The sequence below is a fragment of the Octopus bimaculoides genome, chromosome 22 (genome assembly GCF_001194135.2).
Source record: "Octopus bimaculoides isolate UCB-OBI-ISO-001 chromosome 22, ASM119413v2, whole genome shotgun sequence".
Lineage (NCBI taxonomy): Eukaryota > Metazoa > Mollusca > Cephalopoda > Octopoda > Octopodidae > Octopus > Octopus bimaculoides.
The window spans coordinates 36969307-36989499 of NC_069002.1; the positions used below are offsets into that span (position 1 = coordinate 36969307).

Below are 20193 nucleotides of genomic sequence, written 5' to 3' on the forward strand. Positions count from 1 at the left end.
AGAGAGAGAGGGAGAGAGAGAGAGGGAGAGAGAGAGAGGGAAGATGGGGAAAAATATACATGCTTAAAATAATATACTGCACCTAAAATCATGTCCTTTTTCATACCAACAGAGAAACATTTCTGTAGACGACAATGTGGGCAGAATCTTCGAGTTCTTACATCTATCACACAATTACCTTGGAACAAACATCGAGTAGGCTGGAAGGAAAAGCAGAAGGAAAGCTTTTTAATCGATAAAATAGCTTCTTTTCTAATAATCTAAATAAAAATGTTAATTATAATAACAACAATAACAATAATGATAACAAATAATAGATTTTCTTTTATTCAACAAAGGAGCATCAGATGAGGGGAACATTACAAAGGCATTTAATAATATGGGTGAGGAATACATAAAAAAATGAAGGGGGGAAAAAGGGAGAGGACAAGGCAGATGAGATAAAATGTATACAAAATATGTGAACATGAATAATGCAGTCCTCTAATAATAACAACATTAATAATAATAATCCTTTCTATTTTAGGCACAAGGCCTGAAATTTGTGGGGAGGGGACTAGGCGATTACATCGACCCAGTGTTTCACTGGTACTTAATTTATTAACCTCAAAAGGATGAAAGGCAAAGTCGACCTCTGCAGAATTAAAATGACAGATCTATCAGACTTTCAAAGAGGTCAAATTGTTGGTGCTCGTATGGCAAGCGCTAGCGTAACGAAAACAGCCGAAATGTTTGGTAAGTGGCACCAGCACGGGTGCTTTTATGGGGCACCAGCACCAACAAACGCACAAAACTAGGATCTCTTGGCTGAGAGAGATGTAGAAGACATGACTATATGCCTGCACATCAATGGTTTCACTTAGCTTGGCATGTCTTCTCCTCAAGCACAGCAAAATGCCAGTCATCTCCTCTGTGAGGTTCAAGGTCTGAAGATACATTCCCACCACTTCGTCCCACATCTCCCTTCCAGAAGTTCCCTCCACACACTCTCAACAATATATATATATATATATATATATATACAGAGGACAAACGCTAGGAGGAGAATCTACTAATTAATTAAATCAATATTGATGTCAAACTGAATATGGGATTAATAACATTGCCAAAGTTACTGTAGGAGGTAAATTAATTAAAACGAGAAGACTTCGTTAGATTTAGATACTGAAATGAAAGAGTTAGAGCAGATGTACTGATTATGAGTAGTTTGGATTAAGAGAAGAACAGTAAAGATATACAATATGCAGAAATGAAGAAGAAAATCAGAAAAGGGAGCTACACAGGAATCAAATATTAATCAGTGAACAAAGAGAGATTGATTAGTTTATTAAGGTAACAAGGAAAATCAATATATATATATATATATATATATATATATCTTTTATCTTTTACTTGTTTCAGTCATTAGAGTGTGGTCATGCTGGGGCACTGCCTAGAAGAATTGATAGTTGAAGGTATCAATCCCAATACTTTCTTTTTAAAGCCTGGTACTTATTCTATTGATCTCTTTTGCCAAACTGCTAAGTTATGGGGGACATAAACACACTGACAACAGTTCTTCAGTGGTGGAGGGGAGGGGGCACAAACACAGACACACACATATATGACGGGTTGTAATGGTTGTAATGCAAGCTTGTTAACCAGACAACAATCAAAATAAAAGAAATCCACCAACCTTGCTCCCTCTTGCGTTTCGTCGAAAGAAAGCCTTGCACGATTCACAGGTGACTGCATCAAAGTTGTAACCGAGGGCAACATCTCCGCAAACTCGACAACGTTTCTCATCTTTCAATTTCTTCTTCTTTATGTTGTTGTTGTTGTTGTTGTTGCTGTTGCTGTTACTGCTGTTGCTGTTGTTATTGTTGTTGTTAGTGTTGCTGCTGCTGTTACTGTTGTCGTCGATGTTCTCCTTTTTGCTTTGCAGCATTATAAACGACGTCCCAGACAGACTGGAGAACTGCACCTCTTCATAATCCTCTGTGCTCATCAAACATTCCTTAATACTGATCTCGGGTGAAGCTTGTACGGCTAACTCCTGAAACAGCAATCAATGCAACAGAGATAACGAAAGCCAAATCATAAGAAACTTTCCTGGCCATCTAATTTTCATCCATCAACTCACAAGACTATTTATTTATTTCTCTTTCTCTCTCTCTCTCTATGTATAAATATATAGGTGTGTGTATGTGTGTGTGTGTGCGTGTATTTATTATCTGTATACAAGAATGCTGTTGATGACGGTCTCAAAGTTTTGGTTAGCCAGGCCTTTATCAGACTGCCAAGAGTGGCTTGGCTGGCTGAAAATTCAAAGTCACTGTCAACAACATTGTATAAGAAAAATATAAATTTGTACTCTAAAGGATAGAGTAAGCCATCAGGCCAATGTAAAATTGCTTTTATTATAACAAAACAAAAATAAACATTTACATATAATAAACACACACACACGTGTGTGTGTCAGTGTTAAAATGGGGGTAGCTGATGAAGGAAAATGTTCTCTATGTGGCTTGTGTGTTTTCTGTACTCTGGTTATTATTATTTTCTTGTCTACGTTTTGTTTGCAATGTCCTGTACCCAGATATGCACCTATATATACAGGTAGACGTAGGTATGCACATACCTGTATGTATATATGCATATACTCATTTATTATTTGTTATATATAAATATATATATATATATAACAAATAATAAATGAGTATATGCATCCATTCATCCATCTATCCCCACATCCAAACTTACCTGCCCAACTCACCCATCTACCTACTTACCTACCTATTACAGTGAACTTCTTCGTAAGAATATCTGCTGGATAATCTTTCTTAAACAACCTCATTGTGAAAAATCTACTTGTGATATTTGCTGTGATAAACCTTCTTTTGGAATCATATATTGTGATATACCTATTTATGACCTCACCTTATGACATGATTTGCTGTCTGTAATAAACCTTCTTATGATATCTGTATTGTGAGAAAACCTAATTATGGACAATATCTATTGCACTAAACCTTCTTACGACCATATAATATCATACTTTGTGACAGATCTACTAGGTAACATCCATTGTAATAAACCTATGACATCATATATTGTGATAAACCTATGACATTGTATATTGTAATATACCTATGATGATATTTATTGAAATACACTTTCATATGACGTTACATGTTGGATAAACTTTCATCAGCTGTAGTAAACCTTTTTGTGACATCTGTATTGTGATAAATCTACTCAGATGACAATATCTATTGTGATAAACTTGTAAAGGTTATCTCTGCAGATATTCTATAGAAATTATAGCCAGCACTGATTTTTGTTATGACATTTCGTATCCAGGAATGTAAAGTGTACTGCTAACAGAGTAGAACGTGGTATTAACTCAATAAAAATGCTTAATATTTTATAACGAAATGCTGTGTTGCCTAACGAAATGCTGCATCCCTACAAATCTCATTAGTGTTGTGATAAACCTTTTCATGATCACATCTATTCTGATCATATTCCTTTTAACATCATACTTTGTAATAAATTCACTTCGACAACATTTACTGTGATAAACTTATTTATAAGAACGTCTGATGAGATAAAACTTTTTATGGCGATATCTTTTGTGATATTTCCTATGACATCGTCTGCTACGGATGACAAAATTTATTGTGACAAATTTTCTGATGGCATCCATTGTGATAAACCCACTTAAGACGACAATTAATTGACAACATAAAGTATATAACAGACACATCATTAACAATTGGGTCACTTGTGTCACATTCTAAGCCATACACCTGTATGTACACCTGACAGGTAAGTCGTTAAACCACAGTGACACATCATACGAGGGGGTGCTGAAAAGTTCCTGGCTTTGGGTTATAGAAAATAGAGGAGGATCAATTAATTATGATTTTAATCAACATATTTCCCTCTCAGATTCACACACTTATTGCAGTGGTCCTTCAGTTTTTCTAAGCCCTGAAAAAAGAACTTGGAAGGTTAGCCTCCAACCAGGATTTCGCAATACCCTTAAAGCCAGGAATTTTTCAGCCCCCCCACCCCCCACCCATATGCTAATGAAGAGATTGCAAGTGAGAGATACCAATTGCCTTGATTGACTATAAACATATTCATTTATTATTTTATATCCTACATTTTGTGAACAATACTACAGTTGGTTATAGGTTTCTCATCAGCCAATCACTGGTTCACTTCACCTTTCCTGATGTGGAAACATATTACAAAATAATACACACAACACCTTATGGTGTGTCAATGGTGGTTTGTTTCAATACTATACTGTGCTATAGTAAATAAGCTGTTTAGCCAACACTATATATATACATATTTATCTCTGTTTTTTTTTATTTTTATTTCTCTCCATCTATTTTCTCGCCTTATTCCTTTCTGTAGAAGAGTGTATAAATGTGTGTGTGTGTGTGTGTCAAACAAAATATGAAAATCGTTTGGTCTTATTTACTCTTCATTACACATGTTTCATTTGCTAATAGGAATCACAAAGATTTGCATGTTACATAGACATGTAAAGAATTTCCAATTAGAAACTCTTCAGATAAAGAATAATTACAATATGTATATAATAATAATAATAATAATAATAATAATAATAATAATTATATATTTAGGTCATCAAGTATGAAATTAGTAGAAAAGAAAAAAAAGTTTGCTAATGTTTTATAAATACAAGGAATAGTTTTATTCATCAAAGTATGCACCCATATTGTCAATACCCTTTTGCCATTTCAGCAGTAGCATGTCCCGCCTGAAACTGTAAAAGCCTGGCAATCTAGAGTCAATAAAATCTTGGAACGCCTGTTTTACAGCGTCGTCGGAATTAAATTTTTTTCCTATCAAAAAGTTATCCAAATTCTGGAAGAAGTGGGGGTAAGTGGGGGCAAGATAAGGTGAGTATGGTGGATGATGGAGAACTTCCAACTCCAACTCCTGTAGGCTCCAACCTGATCTGGCAATGTTTCTACAGCTGGATGCCCTTCCTAACACCAACCACTCCAAGAGTGTAGTGGGTGCTTTTTATGTGCCACAAGCACAGGATCCAGTCAGGCAGCCCTGGCATCGATCACGTTCAGACGGTGCTTTTTACATGTCACTGGCATGGGGGCCAGTGAGGCAGGCACTGGCCACAGCTATGATTTTGGTTTTACTTGACTCAACAGGTCTTCTCAAGCATATCATATCGCCTGACGCATCAAGGGTACTCTTAAATGGGCCGGACATGCAACACTGGCATCGGCCATGGTTGTGATCTCACTTTAGTTGCTGGGTCTTCTCAATCACAGCATATCTCCAAAGGTCTCGGTCTCCTGTCATTGCCTTTGTGAGGACCAACGTTCGAAGGTCATGCTTCACCTCCTCATCCCATGCCTTCCTGGGTCTACCTCTTCCACAGGTTCCGTCCACAGTTAGGGTGTGGCACTTCCTCACACAGCTGTCCTCATCTATACGTAACCTATGACCATACCAGCACAGTCATCTCTCCTGCACACCTGTATCAAATGCATGCTTCAGCAAAGATCTTTGTGCTACTCCAGCAGTTGCCCCTTGCATGTAAGAGGCCCTCTCCGTGCTACCTATGTCTTGTAAGGAAAAAGCAAGGCTGATACCGCTCAGCACAAGTGTTGTTGTCAGAACGCAGAGAACCAGAACTGATACTGAAAAATCCTTTCATCTAGCACAAATGATTCCACTAATTCACAGCTTTGGATTCTGGCATTTTTCCATATCAATGCTAATAAGGATGAAAGACCTAGCTAACAGCCTTCATGGGATTTGAACTCAGTGTGCAAATATTGCATAGAATCCTAACTGATATCCTAACTATTTTGCTCGGACTAAACAACAATAACAGCAACATACACGTGCAGCAGATGAGTGTTTTCCTGCCTCCATTTCAATCAGAAAAAAATGAAAACAAAAAGAAGCCTTCCTCATTCTCATCAATCATCATATTGTTTCTGCAGACTTGGAAGCTGCAATGTTTCTGGAACCGCATCAAGGCAGAGTTTACAGTTACCACATAAAATTTATAACAGAAAGAATTCACAGACAGAATTTACAAGAGCTCACAGAACTTCCAAACAAGGCTCTGCAGATCACAGAAGAATAAAAGAACATTTTTCAGTCAGTCAGCCCCATCGTTCATTTGCCCAAATATATTCTCTAACTATAAAAACTCTTTTATCCTTGACCTTCACCTTCAATCATACAATGTTTCATGAACTCTATTGTTCTTGAGCTTCAACTTCAACCATACTTCATGTCCTGCTTTCAGGGATTCATTTTATGCTACAAGTTTAACAAACCAAACATAACAAAATACCTTGTGGTATTTGTTCCAGCTCATTACATTCTGAGTTCAATTCCTGCCAAAGTCAACTTTGTCTTCCATCCTTTCAGAGTTCATAAAATAAAAGTACCAGTAAAATACTGAATTCAAAGTAATTAATTAACTCTTCTGACTCTCAAATTTCAGACCATGTGCCTATAGTAGAAAGGATTATCATCATCATTATTATTATTATTATTATTACTATTATTATTATCATTATTATTACTAAGACGACAAGCTGGCAGAATTGTTAGCACACCAGGCAAAATACTTAGCATTTTGTCTTTATGTTCTGAGTTCAAATTCCACCATGGTTAACTTTGCCTTTCAAACTTTCAGGATTGATAAAATATGTACCAGTCAAACACTGGGGTCAATATTATCAACTTACCCACTCACCCAAACCTGTTGGCCTTGTACCAAGATTTGAAATAATAATAATAATCAATCAATCATCATCATTATTGTCATCATCTTCCTTATCATCATCATTTTCATCAATGCAGTGGTAGTGATAGAAAGAATAGAGCAACTGATTAAACTCCTTGTGTTCAAAAGTTACATTCTGTTTGATTCCAAGTTTGAAGCTCACCAGTTTTCATCCTTCAAACTTCTAGGTAGGGAAGGGGAGGGGGACGCAATGAAATAAGCACTGGGATCAATATATAATCAATTGTGGAGACATAGAATGGCAGAAACTATGAAATAATAAGTTTCCAAAAATGTGTGACAGATTAACTTAAAAAGTTTGGCGAGTTATGGGTAACAACAAAACAGTAACAGTAATCTCTACATATGCACCACAACCAATGTGATGACATGTGCATGTGTGTGTGTGTGTGTGTGTGTGTGTTTGTGTGTGTGTAAAAGAGAGAGATGGAGAGAGAGAGAGAGATGGAGAGAGAGAGAGAGAGAGAGAGAGAGAGAGAGAGAGAGAGAGAGAGAGAGAGAGAGAGAGATGGAGAGACCCCTTAACTGTCATCAAATAATTGCACCAACTTCCTTTCTTTTAGAAGCAGAAAACAGGCATCAAGCACAAGCCCCCACCACCACCACCACCACCCATTGAAAGCTCCCTTTTCCTGTCAGGCACAAAACTTCAGGGCTGCTACCATCATTGTTCACACAATGAAATGATGGTCTGGAGAGATTGCAGAGAAAGTGAAGTGGAAGCAAATAGATGTTTGCTGTATGCAAAAAGTACCCTGGATGGGGTGGAGGGCCTCAACCAAACCCTTCATAGGCAAGGAACAAAGGTATAAATTTTGGATGAATAACATTGCTGGTTTGGGTGGAGTGGAGATATTGTTGCCAGAGAAATGGATAAATAAAAAGTAAGTTTGTGTTTTAAGAGTGATACTTGATGCCTGCTAACAAAACATAGGCAGTGAATGTAGAAAATGTGCAAAGTTTAGACAGAAACGTAGCCAGTATCCTTCATATTCTACTTGCATGATGTTATGTTAGGTATGTAATGTAAGTGTGCATGAACACAACAAAGCAGAAATGAGCTGAGAGAAGAACCAATGTGTAAGAGGAATCAAATGTGATTTGCAAGAGAAGAACTCTGGTGTGTACGGAGGATAAAAGATGCCTAGTGATCTAAATGAGAAGAACCTCAACAGGTGAGGATGAGCAAGGAAGACATGGGAAGGAGTGGAAAAAGGCCAATTTTTAGAAGATGACACCGAACTGTAACAAGTAGCAAGTCACTGGTCCAGTGAATACTCCTCGAACCCATGCAATCATGGGGAGATGGATTTATGATGATGATGGTGGTGAGAGCACAAATGTGTTCTACCCATTTTTGTATATGTTTAAGTGTCTCTTCTGCTGAAGATAAACTAGAACAATGCTGTGCTGATGAGAGCTATTGCAGTAGAAACATGCTTACAGATTTTATCCTCAAGACAATCAGATGGTCTTTTCTTTATTGGGCCGTTGCCAGTACCGCCTGACTGGCTCCTGTAGGATTTTCGAGCGAGATCGTTGCCAGTGCCCCTGGACTGGCTTGTGCGGGTGGCACATAAAAGACACCATTTCGAGCGTGGCCGTTTTCGTGCGGGTGACACATAAAAGCACCCACTACACTCTCTGAGTGGTTGGCGTTAGGAAGGGCATCCAGCTGTAGAAACTCTGCCAAATCAGACTGGAGCCTGGTGTTGCCATCCGGTTTCACCAGTCCTCAGTCAAATCGTCCAACCCATGCTAGCATGGAAAGCGGACGTTAAACGATGATGATGATGATGATGATGATGTATGTCAGTTTTGGAAGATTCTTGATTCTTAAGATTATCCTCTTTTCTAGTTTGGAGTTGTCCAATTGCCACTGAATGGTTGGTTCACCCTCTCTGGAAGTGAAGATAATTTCAAGAAATCAGGAAATTATCGCATAAACTATTTACTATAACTTTGTCTTTGATTTTCAAATACAAACCATTTGCTATTTTGAGTCATTTCTGTAAGTTCAGTTTCCATTTCAATTAACTGCTATATACTAGCAGAGGAACCATTGAAAATGACAGGAATTAATTTTATTTCCTTTTGGTAAATTGTAATCTTTGTTTTAAGCCTTTTGATGTTTCAATTTCAGTTATTCCCATTCCTATTACCTCAAGCCTTGTTTAAGTCATCCTTTTGTGTTTCATGGTGTTGTCTATTCATTTCTTCTTTTCGATTCCCATCACATTTACTTCTTGTGACAATCTTCATCATCCTTCCACCATTCAAGATGAAGTCCTTCACTCAAAATTTTCTTCACCTGAGTCTTCTGTTTCTTCCTGTCTCCTTTCACTCGCACTTTCTATCCATCTTTGCTCTTAAAACGTAGGATAGCTCCAGACCCCTCCTAATCAATCCACCTCATCACCTTCTTACTCTGAACCCCGCTTTCTCAATAATCCCTGACACTAATTCTCTGTTCCCAACCATATTCTCCCTACACATATCCTCTTGAAAGAGGCAACTGCAGAGGCATCGAACTGATGGACCGAGTTATGAAATGAAATGAAAGTGTTGAAGCACACCTAATTAGGAAGAAACGTAATCTAAAGGAGATGCAGTTTGGTTTGAGCCAGGACCAGGTACTACGGATATTGTTTCTCAGCTATAAAAACATGTTTGACTTTGGAGAAATATTACCATGCTTCGAAACAGGCAATGGTTGGTGATAGAATATTGAACCATGAAAAATTTTCTTCAATAAATTCTGATTCATATAAGCATGGAAAAGTGGACATTGAAATGATGATGATGATGATGATGATAAAGATGAGGAGGAGGACGACGAATAGTAGAACTACAAAGAGGTTCTTAGAATAGCACCTTATTCCCATCTGCTTAATAGTACAGAAAGTAAAAATAAGCACCTCTTCTCTTGAAGATTATTAAAATTTGTGAAATGGCACGTCATGATGAAAGTGTGTGTGTGTGTGTGTGTGTGTGTGTGTGTGTGTGTGTGTGTGTGTGTGTGTGTGTGTGTGTGTGTGTGTGTGTGTGTGTGTGCGTGCGTGCGCATGTGTGTGTGTGTGTGTGCGTGAGCGTATGTCTGTGTGTGTGTTAGCATGTGCACGTTTACACAATTACTCTATGAAAGCATCTCTAGTAAAATATATATACATACATTTCTTCTGATATTATTAAAGTGTTTCTTCTAGAAAATCAACTACTCAGTAGCAAGATTATAAATAAAATTCAAACAAAAAAAGAAAAAAAGATTATATGAATCTCCTCTACTTTCTGATGTTCTTTCCGCAGCCATTCACCAATTATTGATTATCTGTTTTGGTATATGGCACCACATTATGGACATCACTCCAGAGCAATTTAGATATTTTGGGAAGTCTTCAGAGAATCCTTGGAGTATCATAAATCAAACTGACTTTTACTAGCAGACCGTTTCTAAATTAATTCAGAAAATGGTAAAGCTAATTTGGTCATCTAAGTTGAAAGACTTATGCAAAGATGCTCTGTAAACTATAAACACATTTCTGGCCACAAGAATGAGAAATATTCAAAAGAAGCACGAAAAAGGAGCACTTGGCAGAAAATTACCCCCAAATTAAAGATGATACTTAATGATATTGAATACCTGGTTAAATATGATAGAGGGACAAAATCAGGTGTCTTGCTATGGAGGAGATACAATGCTACCCTACATTATATGGGTGGGAAGGACTAATTGAGAAGATGTAGATAAAGAAAGAAAGGAAAATTGTCCCTGAAAAACTGGCACCTGGTACCTAACAAACATTTGAAGATTATTATTTTTTTTTATTTGTTTCAGTCATTTACTGCGGCCATGCTGGAGCACTGCCTTTTAATTGAACAAATCAACCTCAGGACTCATTCTTTACAAGTGATAGTAGGGGGGACAGATGCACAAACATACATACACACACATATATATATATATATGACAGGCTCCTTTCAGTTTCCATCTACCAAATCCACTCACAAGGTTTTAGTCGGCCCGAGGCTATATTAGAAGACACTTGCCCAAGGTGCCACGCAGTGGGAATGAACCCAAAACCATGTGGTGGTAAGCAGCTACTTACCACACAGCCACTCCTGTGTCTACATATATATATATAGAGAGAGAGAGTATATAATAGACAAATAGCATTTAAGTTTGCAACAATTGTTTCACTAGAAATTTATTTAATGTAATCTTGATGGAGCAGATTGCATCCTATTAATTATATTTCCAGCATCATTAAGCATTACATAAACTTAGTCCAACATACATTCATTCGCCAGCATATATATATATATATATATGCTTTATTTGTATATTAAGGCTACCATTGGTTTCATGTTAATCCAAAATGGAGACGAATGTCATTCCTCCATGTGATTGGCAAGAAAAATATTCTTGATGATGATGACAATGACGACAACGACGATACTGATGATGATGATAATGATGATTGATGATGATGACAATGACAATGATGTCAGTGATGATTCATCCATTACATCTGATGAAACTCTGCAGATTTTTTTCTGTTTCAGCTCTGCTACTCATTAGAAGTTCTGAAAGAACCAGTGGTCAAGCGACATTTTCTCCCCCCCTCATCACTACCCCTTGTGAAGTGTCTTTGTACTTCACATGTCTTTTTTTTTTATTCTTCAATATTTATTAGAAATAAAGCTATGATAGTGGAGCACCGCAGAAACCAGTAATCGATAGATGACCTCATTTTTTTCCTTAGTGTTTCCAGATGATGTTGACATCAGCTGACTTCAAAAACATTCTTATTTAACAATATCCACTCAATTATATCAGTTATTTCTGATTTTTATCTTCAAGTCTCTACTTATAATATTGGCAATACATTACTTCCAAAGTAATCATCTCTATTACCAACCATCACCCAACTGACATGGTTCAATATTATTATTATTATCATGTATGTTTGTCTAGATTTCATTTCAGATTGTCCTGGCATCATGTTGCTGTTGTGATATTGTTTAGATCCAAGTTGATCATGATTGAGTGGACCTATGATCAAAAGTGTACCAGATATGGCCATCCCGTTTCCTCTCTATGCACAACACAATATTGCCGATTGATGAGGTGTGATAAGACTGAAACATGCCCAGAGTTGACACACTACAGCTGAGGGTTGGATGCACTCAACACTGCATTCTATATTTGATTTTATTCCATGTTCTCTTCTTGCCTCTCTGCTTCCTGACACACATATGTACACACACACACATGTACTCATTCTACATAAACACAAGTAGATATATATATATATATGAACATACACACACACACACACACATGAACATACATACATACATACAGGCATGTGTTTGTACATTTAGACATACATAAAAAAATATACAGACATACATAATTCTTATTGGTCCAGCACAGACACACACACACCTACACATCTGGATATGATGTGTGGTCAACATAGATAATCAAAGCAGATATCTGTCATGTTCTGTTGAAAACAAGGCAGGTGTAACAGATACCATCGCTTCGTTGTGTCTGAAGAAAATTACACATCTCCACTCCCATAACCTAACACTGCAGATTCGATACGCTGCATATCTAAGAGAACATCTCACACATTTTAAGAAGCAACAAACACTCTTCACTTACGTTTCACAAAAGAAATTCTATAAACGTGACATACATCCTGTTATTCTTTTAATGGTTTCAGTTATTAGGCTACAACCTGGCTACAATACAACCTTTGAGGGTCTGCTCAATCATACTGGCCCTAAACTCTGCCCTCCTCCAGTCTGGAACGTATTTTATCCATCTCTATTTGTGAAGCTGCTAAGTCACAGGATAGAAACAGACAGAATGTAAACAACATCACTTTTTAGACTGGTCTAAGCATAAATAGGCTTTGGTCAAGTGAGGGGCTGCGAAACCAACATGGTTGGGATATGTACTTTGTAACCACACAGCCGTGCTTACATCCCTCTCCTAGATAGATATATATATATATATATATATATATATATATATATACACACATGCTTAAACCTAGTAACCAGTTAATCTAGCAAGTGGGGTCTCATTTCAGTGAAGGAAACCAGTGCACAATGATGCCATCGAGGGGAAGGCCCTGAATTGGCAGGCATTTTCTCCTGATGACCCCATAAACTTGCTAACATCTGGTATGTGAAGCTTTCAACTGACAGCACTTTTATCTGCAAGTTGTTAGCAAAAAATCCAAAATAAATGTGCGTGTGTGTGTCTTTGTCCCCCACCACTGCTTGACAACCAGTGTTAGTGTGTTTACATCCCCATAACTTGGCAGTTGAGCAAAAGAGACTGATAGAATAAGTACCAGGCTTTGAAAAAAAGGTATTGGAGTTGATTCATTCAACTAAAAGTTCTTAGAGATGGTGCTACAGTATGGCCACAGTCTAATGACTGAAACAAGTAAACAATAAAAACAAACTGGTAAATATTTACACAAACTTAAAAATAAAAGAAAGTAACAAAACAAATCATAGTTCTGAAGCATTCTTTCAGAAGATCAGGACTAATGTTTGAAAATCAGAACATATAGAAAAAAAAAAAAACAGGACAACTAGACATACTGCCATCCTGGCTTTTCTTTTACCAAACAGAAGACCTAAAACCACATTATTCAATCTGTCCTTCATTTTATTAAGAAAACAGTGAAATATGAAGAAGATTTGGCTGCCATTTCTCACAGGTCAAGTGACCTCGTAGATAGCTGCCTGCTGGTTTGAGTAGCAACAGTGGTAGCAGCAGCAGCAGCAGCAGCAGTCAGTGACAGCAGCCTCATTTGTGATCATAGCAACAGCTGTAATGTCAAAACTGTAAACGTCTGCTAAACTTGGAACTGTTTTTGTGGTGCCAGTGCTAAGCTGTGATTTCATGGAATGACATACATGGCAGATAAACCTTCCCTTGGATAGAACCGGTGAACTAGAATTTCCTGTCTTTACACGACTACAATGCAATCTCAAATAAAATGGAAGCTCCACTATTTAACTTTTATCCTTCCTTTCCTTGTTTCAGTCATTCGACTGTGGCCATGCTGGGGCACCACCTTGAAAAGTTTTAGTTGAACAAATCAATCCCAGGGCTTATCTGTTTTAAGCTTAGTATTTATTCTATCAGTCTTTTTTGCCAAACTGCTAAGTTACAAGGATGTAAACACACCAACCCCAGTGTTGTTCATTTCCAAACTGCCATGAAAACATTTCCAGCCAAAAGACAGAAACTGAAAGGAGCCGTTTTCCTTGCTGGTATGGGTTGAACAGTTTGACAGGAGCTGGCCAGCCGATGAGCTATCCAGGCTCCAATTGTCTGTTTTGGTATGTTTTCTATGGCTGGATGCCCTTCCTAATGCCAACCATTTTACAGAGTGTGCTGGGTGCTCTTTATGTGCAACCAGCTAGGGTGCATCCACGTAGCACCAGCACTGGTGCATTTTATGTGGCACCAACCTGTAAAGAACAAACCTGTATGTATGGATGACAACGATTTTACTTGTCGTGTGTGTGCGTGTATGTTTGTCCCCCCACTACTGCTTCACAACCGGTGTTGGTGTGTTTACATTCCCATAAATGAACAGTTCAGCAAAAGAGACCAACAGAAGAAGTGTCAGGTTTTACACAAAAAAATAACGTTTTATATGTTTTTCTAAAAGTCTTGAAGGCGATGTTCCAGCATGGCCACAGTCTAATGGCTGAAACAAGTAAAAGGTACGCATCCTTTTACTGCTTCGCAGTAATCTTTCCGGCTCTGATGCTCTGAATTCACATCTCACCGAGGTCAACTTCCTCTTAAATCCCTTCAAGTTTCATAAATAAAGTACAAGTTATTTACTGGGATCAATTCTTCTCTCTCTCTCTCTCTCTCTTCCATAGTCAGACCTGAGAGGCTGCACCTTTCCGGGTCAGTGGTCAGGCTTTGAGAATGATGGGCTCTGCCCAGTCTAAAAAGTGTCGCTACCCCTCTGCCAGCCCCTGGGAAATTTAACAAAGAGCTTGGCTGGAAATTCTAAAGGTGTTACTGACTATGAGAGACACCTGACAGAGGCCAGAGGGCATAACGGATGAAATGCTGTGTCTATCGCAACCAAGAGGAGGACATTGTTCCGAATATATCAACATACAATAATAATGATTCCATATCTCAGAAATTCAGGCAAAGTGTGTGTGTCTGTGTGTGTATAAACATATATACACATATGCACACATCTGTCTATCTATATATATATATATGTTATTTATATATATATATATATATGTGTGTGTGTATATAATATATATATATATATATATTATACACACACACACATATATATATATATATATATAGATAGACAGATGTGTGCATATGTGTATATATATATATATATATATATATATATATATAATATAAACATACAGAGGACAAATTTAAACATATTCATGTCGGAAAAAATACTGTAAAGAAATAGTGTACACACACAGACACACACACTCATACACATATGCAGATACACACATATACGCACACACGTCTGTATAGACACACACACATACTGTTTCTGTTATTGCCAGCAACAACTTCCCATCACCTCTCTCCTTAATACCACCATCACCATCACCATCACCACTACATATATCAATGCCAGTATTATTAGCTGAAGCAAACCTCTTTTCTCAACAACCAGACTACTACTACCAATATTAGTTACAACGATGGTGGTGCTGACGACGACAACGATGATGGTGATGATAGTGGTGGTGGTGGTGGTGGTGGTGGTGGTGTTGGTGGCAGTGACAGTGGTGGTAGAAGTAGAAGTGGTTGTAATTTATAGAAAGGTGTTTGGAAATCAATGTATTAAGAGTCAATGAACTTGAGGTGTTAACTGTGTGAAGTAAGCAGTGCACAACATGTCTAAGTGAATACACACACATATCCACAATGCAGATACACAGTCTCTTACACACAGACACAGAGCCTCACACACACAGCAACACACACACACACACACACACTTGTGCACATTAGGGCTAATAGAACCATGATAACAACAATAACAGAAGCAGCATAAATGTTAACATCGACAATGAACAGGTAATTAGAGTTAGTTGGTTGATATAGAATGGGTAAAATGGCAGCGGGCGGGGGGATGAAAACAAAACAAAAACACCATCTGTTGAAGATGGCTTCATTTGAAATAAAGAGTTAATGGAAATTAACCATGAATTAATTAAAAAAAAAAAAAACTACACTGAGAACGAAAGAGAATCTACTCCCACTGCTGCCACCGTTTCACTGGGATGGGAATCATACCATTACTCAGACTTATGCCAGGATCTGGAGAAAGCATATTACTGAGACCATATTGAGTTAAAGAAACTTACACCCATTATATTAGAACAACACTATGTAGCAAAGAAAACTACCCACACTATCCTGGGAGGATTACCCATACAACACAAGAGGTCAAAACCTATTATCCTGGTGGGCAAATAGAACTACATACTTTATTGTGTCTGGAAAGAGTCATTCCCTTTCAATGCCTCATTACTCAACACACTCACCAGTTCGATTTCCACTCATTTACTTATTCATTTATATAGAAAAAAATAAATAAGTAAATGAGTGGAAATTGAACAGGTATTAAAAGAGAACGACTCTCCCCAGACAATAAAATATACTTCAACACACAAATTCACATAAAGAATCTTGCAAACCAAATACAAAAACGAAATAATTACATACATTACATTACAAAATAAAAATCTGTTTACACTCCTCTAGAGGTCAAAGAAAATTAACCCACAATGTACCGGGAATGGAAGGGCATTGCCCACAAATAACTGGAAACCAAAACTAATTAGTCTCACCATTATGTATACAAGAGTTGTACCAATGAACAACAGAACTAAAATATATTGTGGCAACTAAAAACAGAAAACAGATATCTGCTGCACCCAAATTGATATTCATTACTAAATGGCAAAATCTGTCTAAATAAAAATAAATGTTAATTATACTGCCATTATAACAGATTCTAAGAAAAACAAAATTCTAAACCAGTTCCTGCCTGAAAAAATATGTAAGTAATAAAATGAAATTCAGGAAATAAATTAGAAATATCCCAGCTCATGAGTATTTTTTTCAATATATTTATCAAACTAAATTGATTACTAGTGGATTTTAAAAGTGAAAATAAATATTATATCCATTTTTCTGCTACAAAGCAAGTTTTGAAGGTAACTCCTGCAACATACTTTAAAAAAAAAATCAAGAAAAGTTATCAAACGAAATACTTGTAATTTATTTCACTTCAAGTTAAAATTCAGCAACATCTTAAAAATAATTAAATGTCTAAATGTCTATAGTTAATAAGATTACAATTTTTTGAAACAAATATCTCAACTTTTGAAATGAAAAAAAATGTTCTTTCTATTTTTACATCTTTGCAACATTCCAATCACCACTGGGGGTCTTATTCCTGGATACACATGTAATTCCCAGCAGAAATCAAACTAAGGACCCTGCTTTACGGGTAATTAAAAGTATTTTTTTTATCTAGTTAGTCCACTAATACAGATCAAACTGATCAAAATGTAGCTTTTGTAAAAAGAATTTTCCTCTCTAAAGATGAAGTTAATACACAAAGAAATTATATCTTAAACTAAAATGGTGCTTCCAAGTATGTCTTTTTTTTTAATTCTTTAGTCAGAAGAGAAGGGCAGTACCCTTCATAGCCCTTTACAAAGTCTCTGAGATTGGTGGGAGGGAGAGAGGAGGAAGGGATACTCAAACTGAAGACTTGGCCTCAATACATGCAACAGGGTGGACTCTGCTATAGGAACCCAAAGACCAGAGGGTGGTGTTAAACATAGTGGACTCTGTTAAAGGTATCCAAAGACCAGGTGGTGGTGATAAGCAGGGAGACATTTTGAGTCTACCACTCATGTATGCCACAATGGGTTTTGAACTCAGAACGCAAAGCACTGGGATACCACAAGGTATCCCATCTGGTGGCCTAACAGTTCCATCAGATGGGATACCTTGTAAAAAGCACTGGTAGACTAGTATTTTATTTACCAAACCTAGAACAACAAAAAGCAATGATGACTACAACGCGATTTGAACTCAAAATGCAAGAAGCACAAGTAAACACTACAAGGCTTTTGTCTGATGATCACATGACCGTCAATTCATAAGGAAACTATTTAAAAGAGAACAGGGCCTGATGTAACACCCCTTCAACTTGATATCTCCATACACTCTTCAAACACACTGATATACTGAATCTTTATTGAAATCTAATGAAGATCAATCAAAAATTAACACTTCATTTCAATTTTCAATGATGTCTTTGAATTATTAATGATGAAAGAATAATAAAGAAAGTATTTAGTGAAACTTAACCAGAAGAGCTTTGAAGTTTCAAATGGAATTTGAAAGAAAGACTACAGTGTGTCTCATAATCTACTCTTGATTATGGACCTTCCTGTAGCGTATGCAGGATGTCTGCTTAGTGAAGTCCTCTGCCTTTCTATTGTCATACTACAGCCAACCAAGGAGACATTCAGAATCAGTTTTAATAAGTGCTTCCTATTTACAGCTAGGTGGACTGAGCCATTGTGAAATCAAGTGCTTCATCTAGAAACAGGTTACTAATTAATGACCAATAGTTCAATTGGTCACCTAATGTCCTTCCTGTCAAGTCAACAACTGTGAGTGACTCCCTAGAAAATGTTTTGTCTTCTGAAAGACTGATAAAATACATTTTTAATTACATGTGCTCCAGTATGGCCACAGTCCAATAACTAAAGTAAAAGAATAAAAGAATAAGACATAAACTGTCTGGTTAAGACAGTCTCTTCCTTTTTCTTTATTAATGAATTCCACCTGAATGAGGGAGGTGAGACACGGCAAGAGTAGGGGGGGAGGTTTTAGAAAGAGAAATGGGTTAGGGTTAGGGTTAGCTGGATGAAAGGAAGAAGTGATGAAGGGAACTGGTTTAAAAGAGCCAATGCCATTGTAATAACAACAGAGAAAGTAAACAAAGCAGACACTGTGTGTGTGTGTGTGTGTGCATAGGTTTCTGTGTATATGTGTATATTTGTGTGTGTGTGAGTATGTGTGTGAGTGCATTAGAGTGTGTGAGAGAGAGAGAACTTGGGATGGCAATATCTTACTCTAGAAACACAACAGATTATCAGAGACAGAGAAGACAACGAATGGTTTACTGAAGATGTTATGATTCCATAAACGACATAGTAAGCCATATTGACAGGGCATTGGCCAGTCAACAGGCCGGTGGTTCATATCCTGTCACCAACACTGCACTGGGGCCAAAGACAAGAGACCAAATTATCAACTAGAGTAATTCTAACTGTGAACAAATACCACCAGTGATAAGCCAAACAAAGGGATAGTTACATGGTCATTTGGTCTGCTAGAAATAGGAGCTAAATCTCCCTTAAATCACCCTCTGCCATCTTAAAGAAAAGTGAAACACATTGAATTATGTGAGCCTTATAAACTATACCTGAAAAAGAAAAAAAAGAAACAAGATGCTCAAAACAGAGACGGCTTTGATTATAGATCTGTTCATTCAGATCTATAGCAACAACAACAACAAACTGTAAGCCAGTAGTGGTGTCCCTATGTGAGCCTATAGGTGATACAGAAAATTCATGGTTATACATCATTACACACAATGTCTAGTCAATGCTGTTTGTGCAACATGTACAAACTTGCTGACATCCGATTAAGTAGATAGATATCTTCATAAAAGACTGGGGTTTCATATGAACACTGATGTCCAAGTGTATAATGCTTATGTGATTATTTATTTATATATAAATACTTGTGTGTATGTGTGTGTGTGTGTGAATGTGTGTGTGTGTGTGTGTGTGTGTGTGGTAACCAGAGAGACATAAACTTAAAAAATATGCTTCCCAACCATATGGTTCCTTCTCTGTTGAACTGCTAAGTTACAGGGACATAAACAAACTAACACAAGTTGTCAAGTGGTGGTGGAAGGACAAACACATACAACAGGCTTCTTTCAGTTGCCATCTACCAAATATATTCAAACGTTTTAGTTGGTTTGGGGCTCGAGTAAAAGACACTTGCCCAAGGTGTCATTCAGTGGGACTGAACCTAAGACCGTATGGTTCTGAAGCAAGCTTCTCAACCACACAACCAAAAGTAAAACTAATTATCACCAAGATGTTTGCAAGTAATGAAGTTTTAATTTATATTACAGATTATTATATATGAAATATTTCATTATGCTCTCCTCTTCTGTTTGGTATTTCATATAACACTGGGCAATCAATCAATATTTTAAAAATTT

At 37.1% G+C, this 20193-nt stretch overlaps 1 protein-coding gene across 1 annotated transcript in view; it reads right to left on the reverse strand.

Annotated features, from left to right (window-relative positions):
* LOC106877119 (nuclear hormone receptor HR96) overlaps positions 1 to 20193 on the reverse strand; it is a 73866-nt gene that overhangs the window by 3471 nt on the left and 50202 nt on the right. The window contains exons 2-3 of the mRNA XM_014925914.2: positions 1676 to 2035; positions 83 to 200 (exon numbers count right to left, since the gene is read on the reverse strand). Of these exons, the coding sequence (XP_014781400.1) occupies positions 83 to 200; positions 1676 to 2035 (478 nt within the window). The remainder of the gene's footprint in view (positions 1 to 82; positions 201 to 1675; positions 2036 to 20193) is intronic.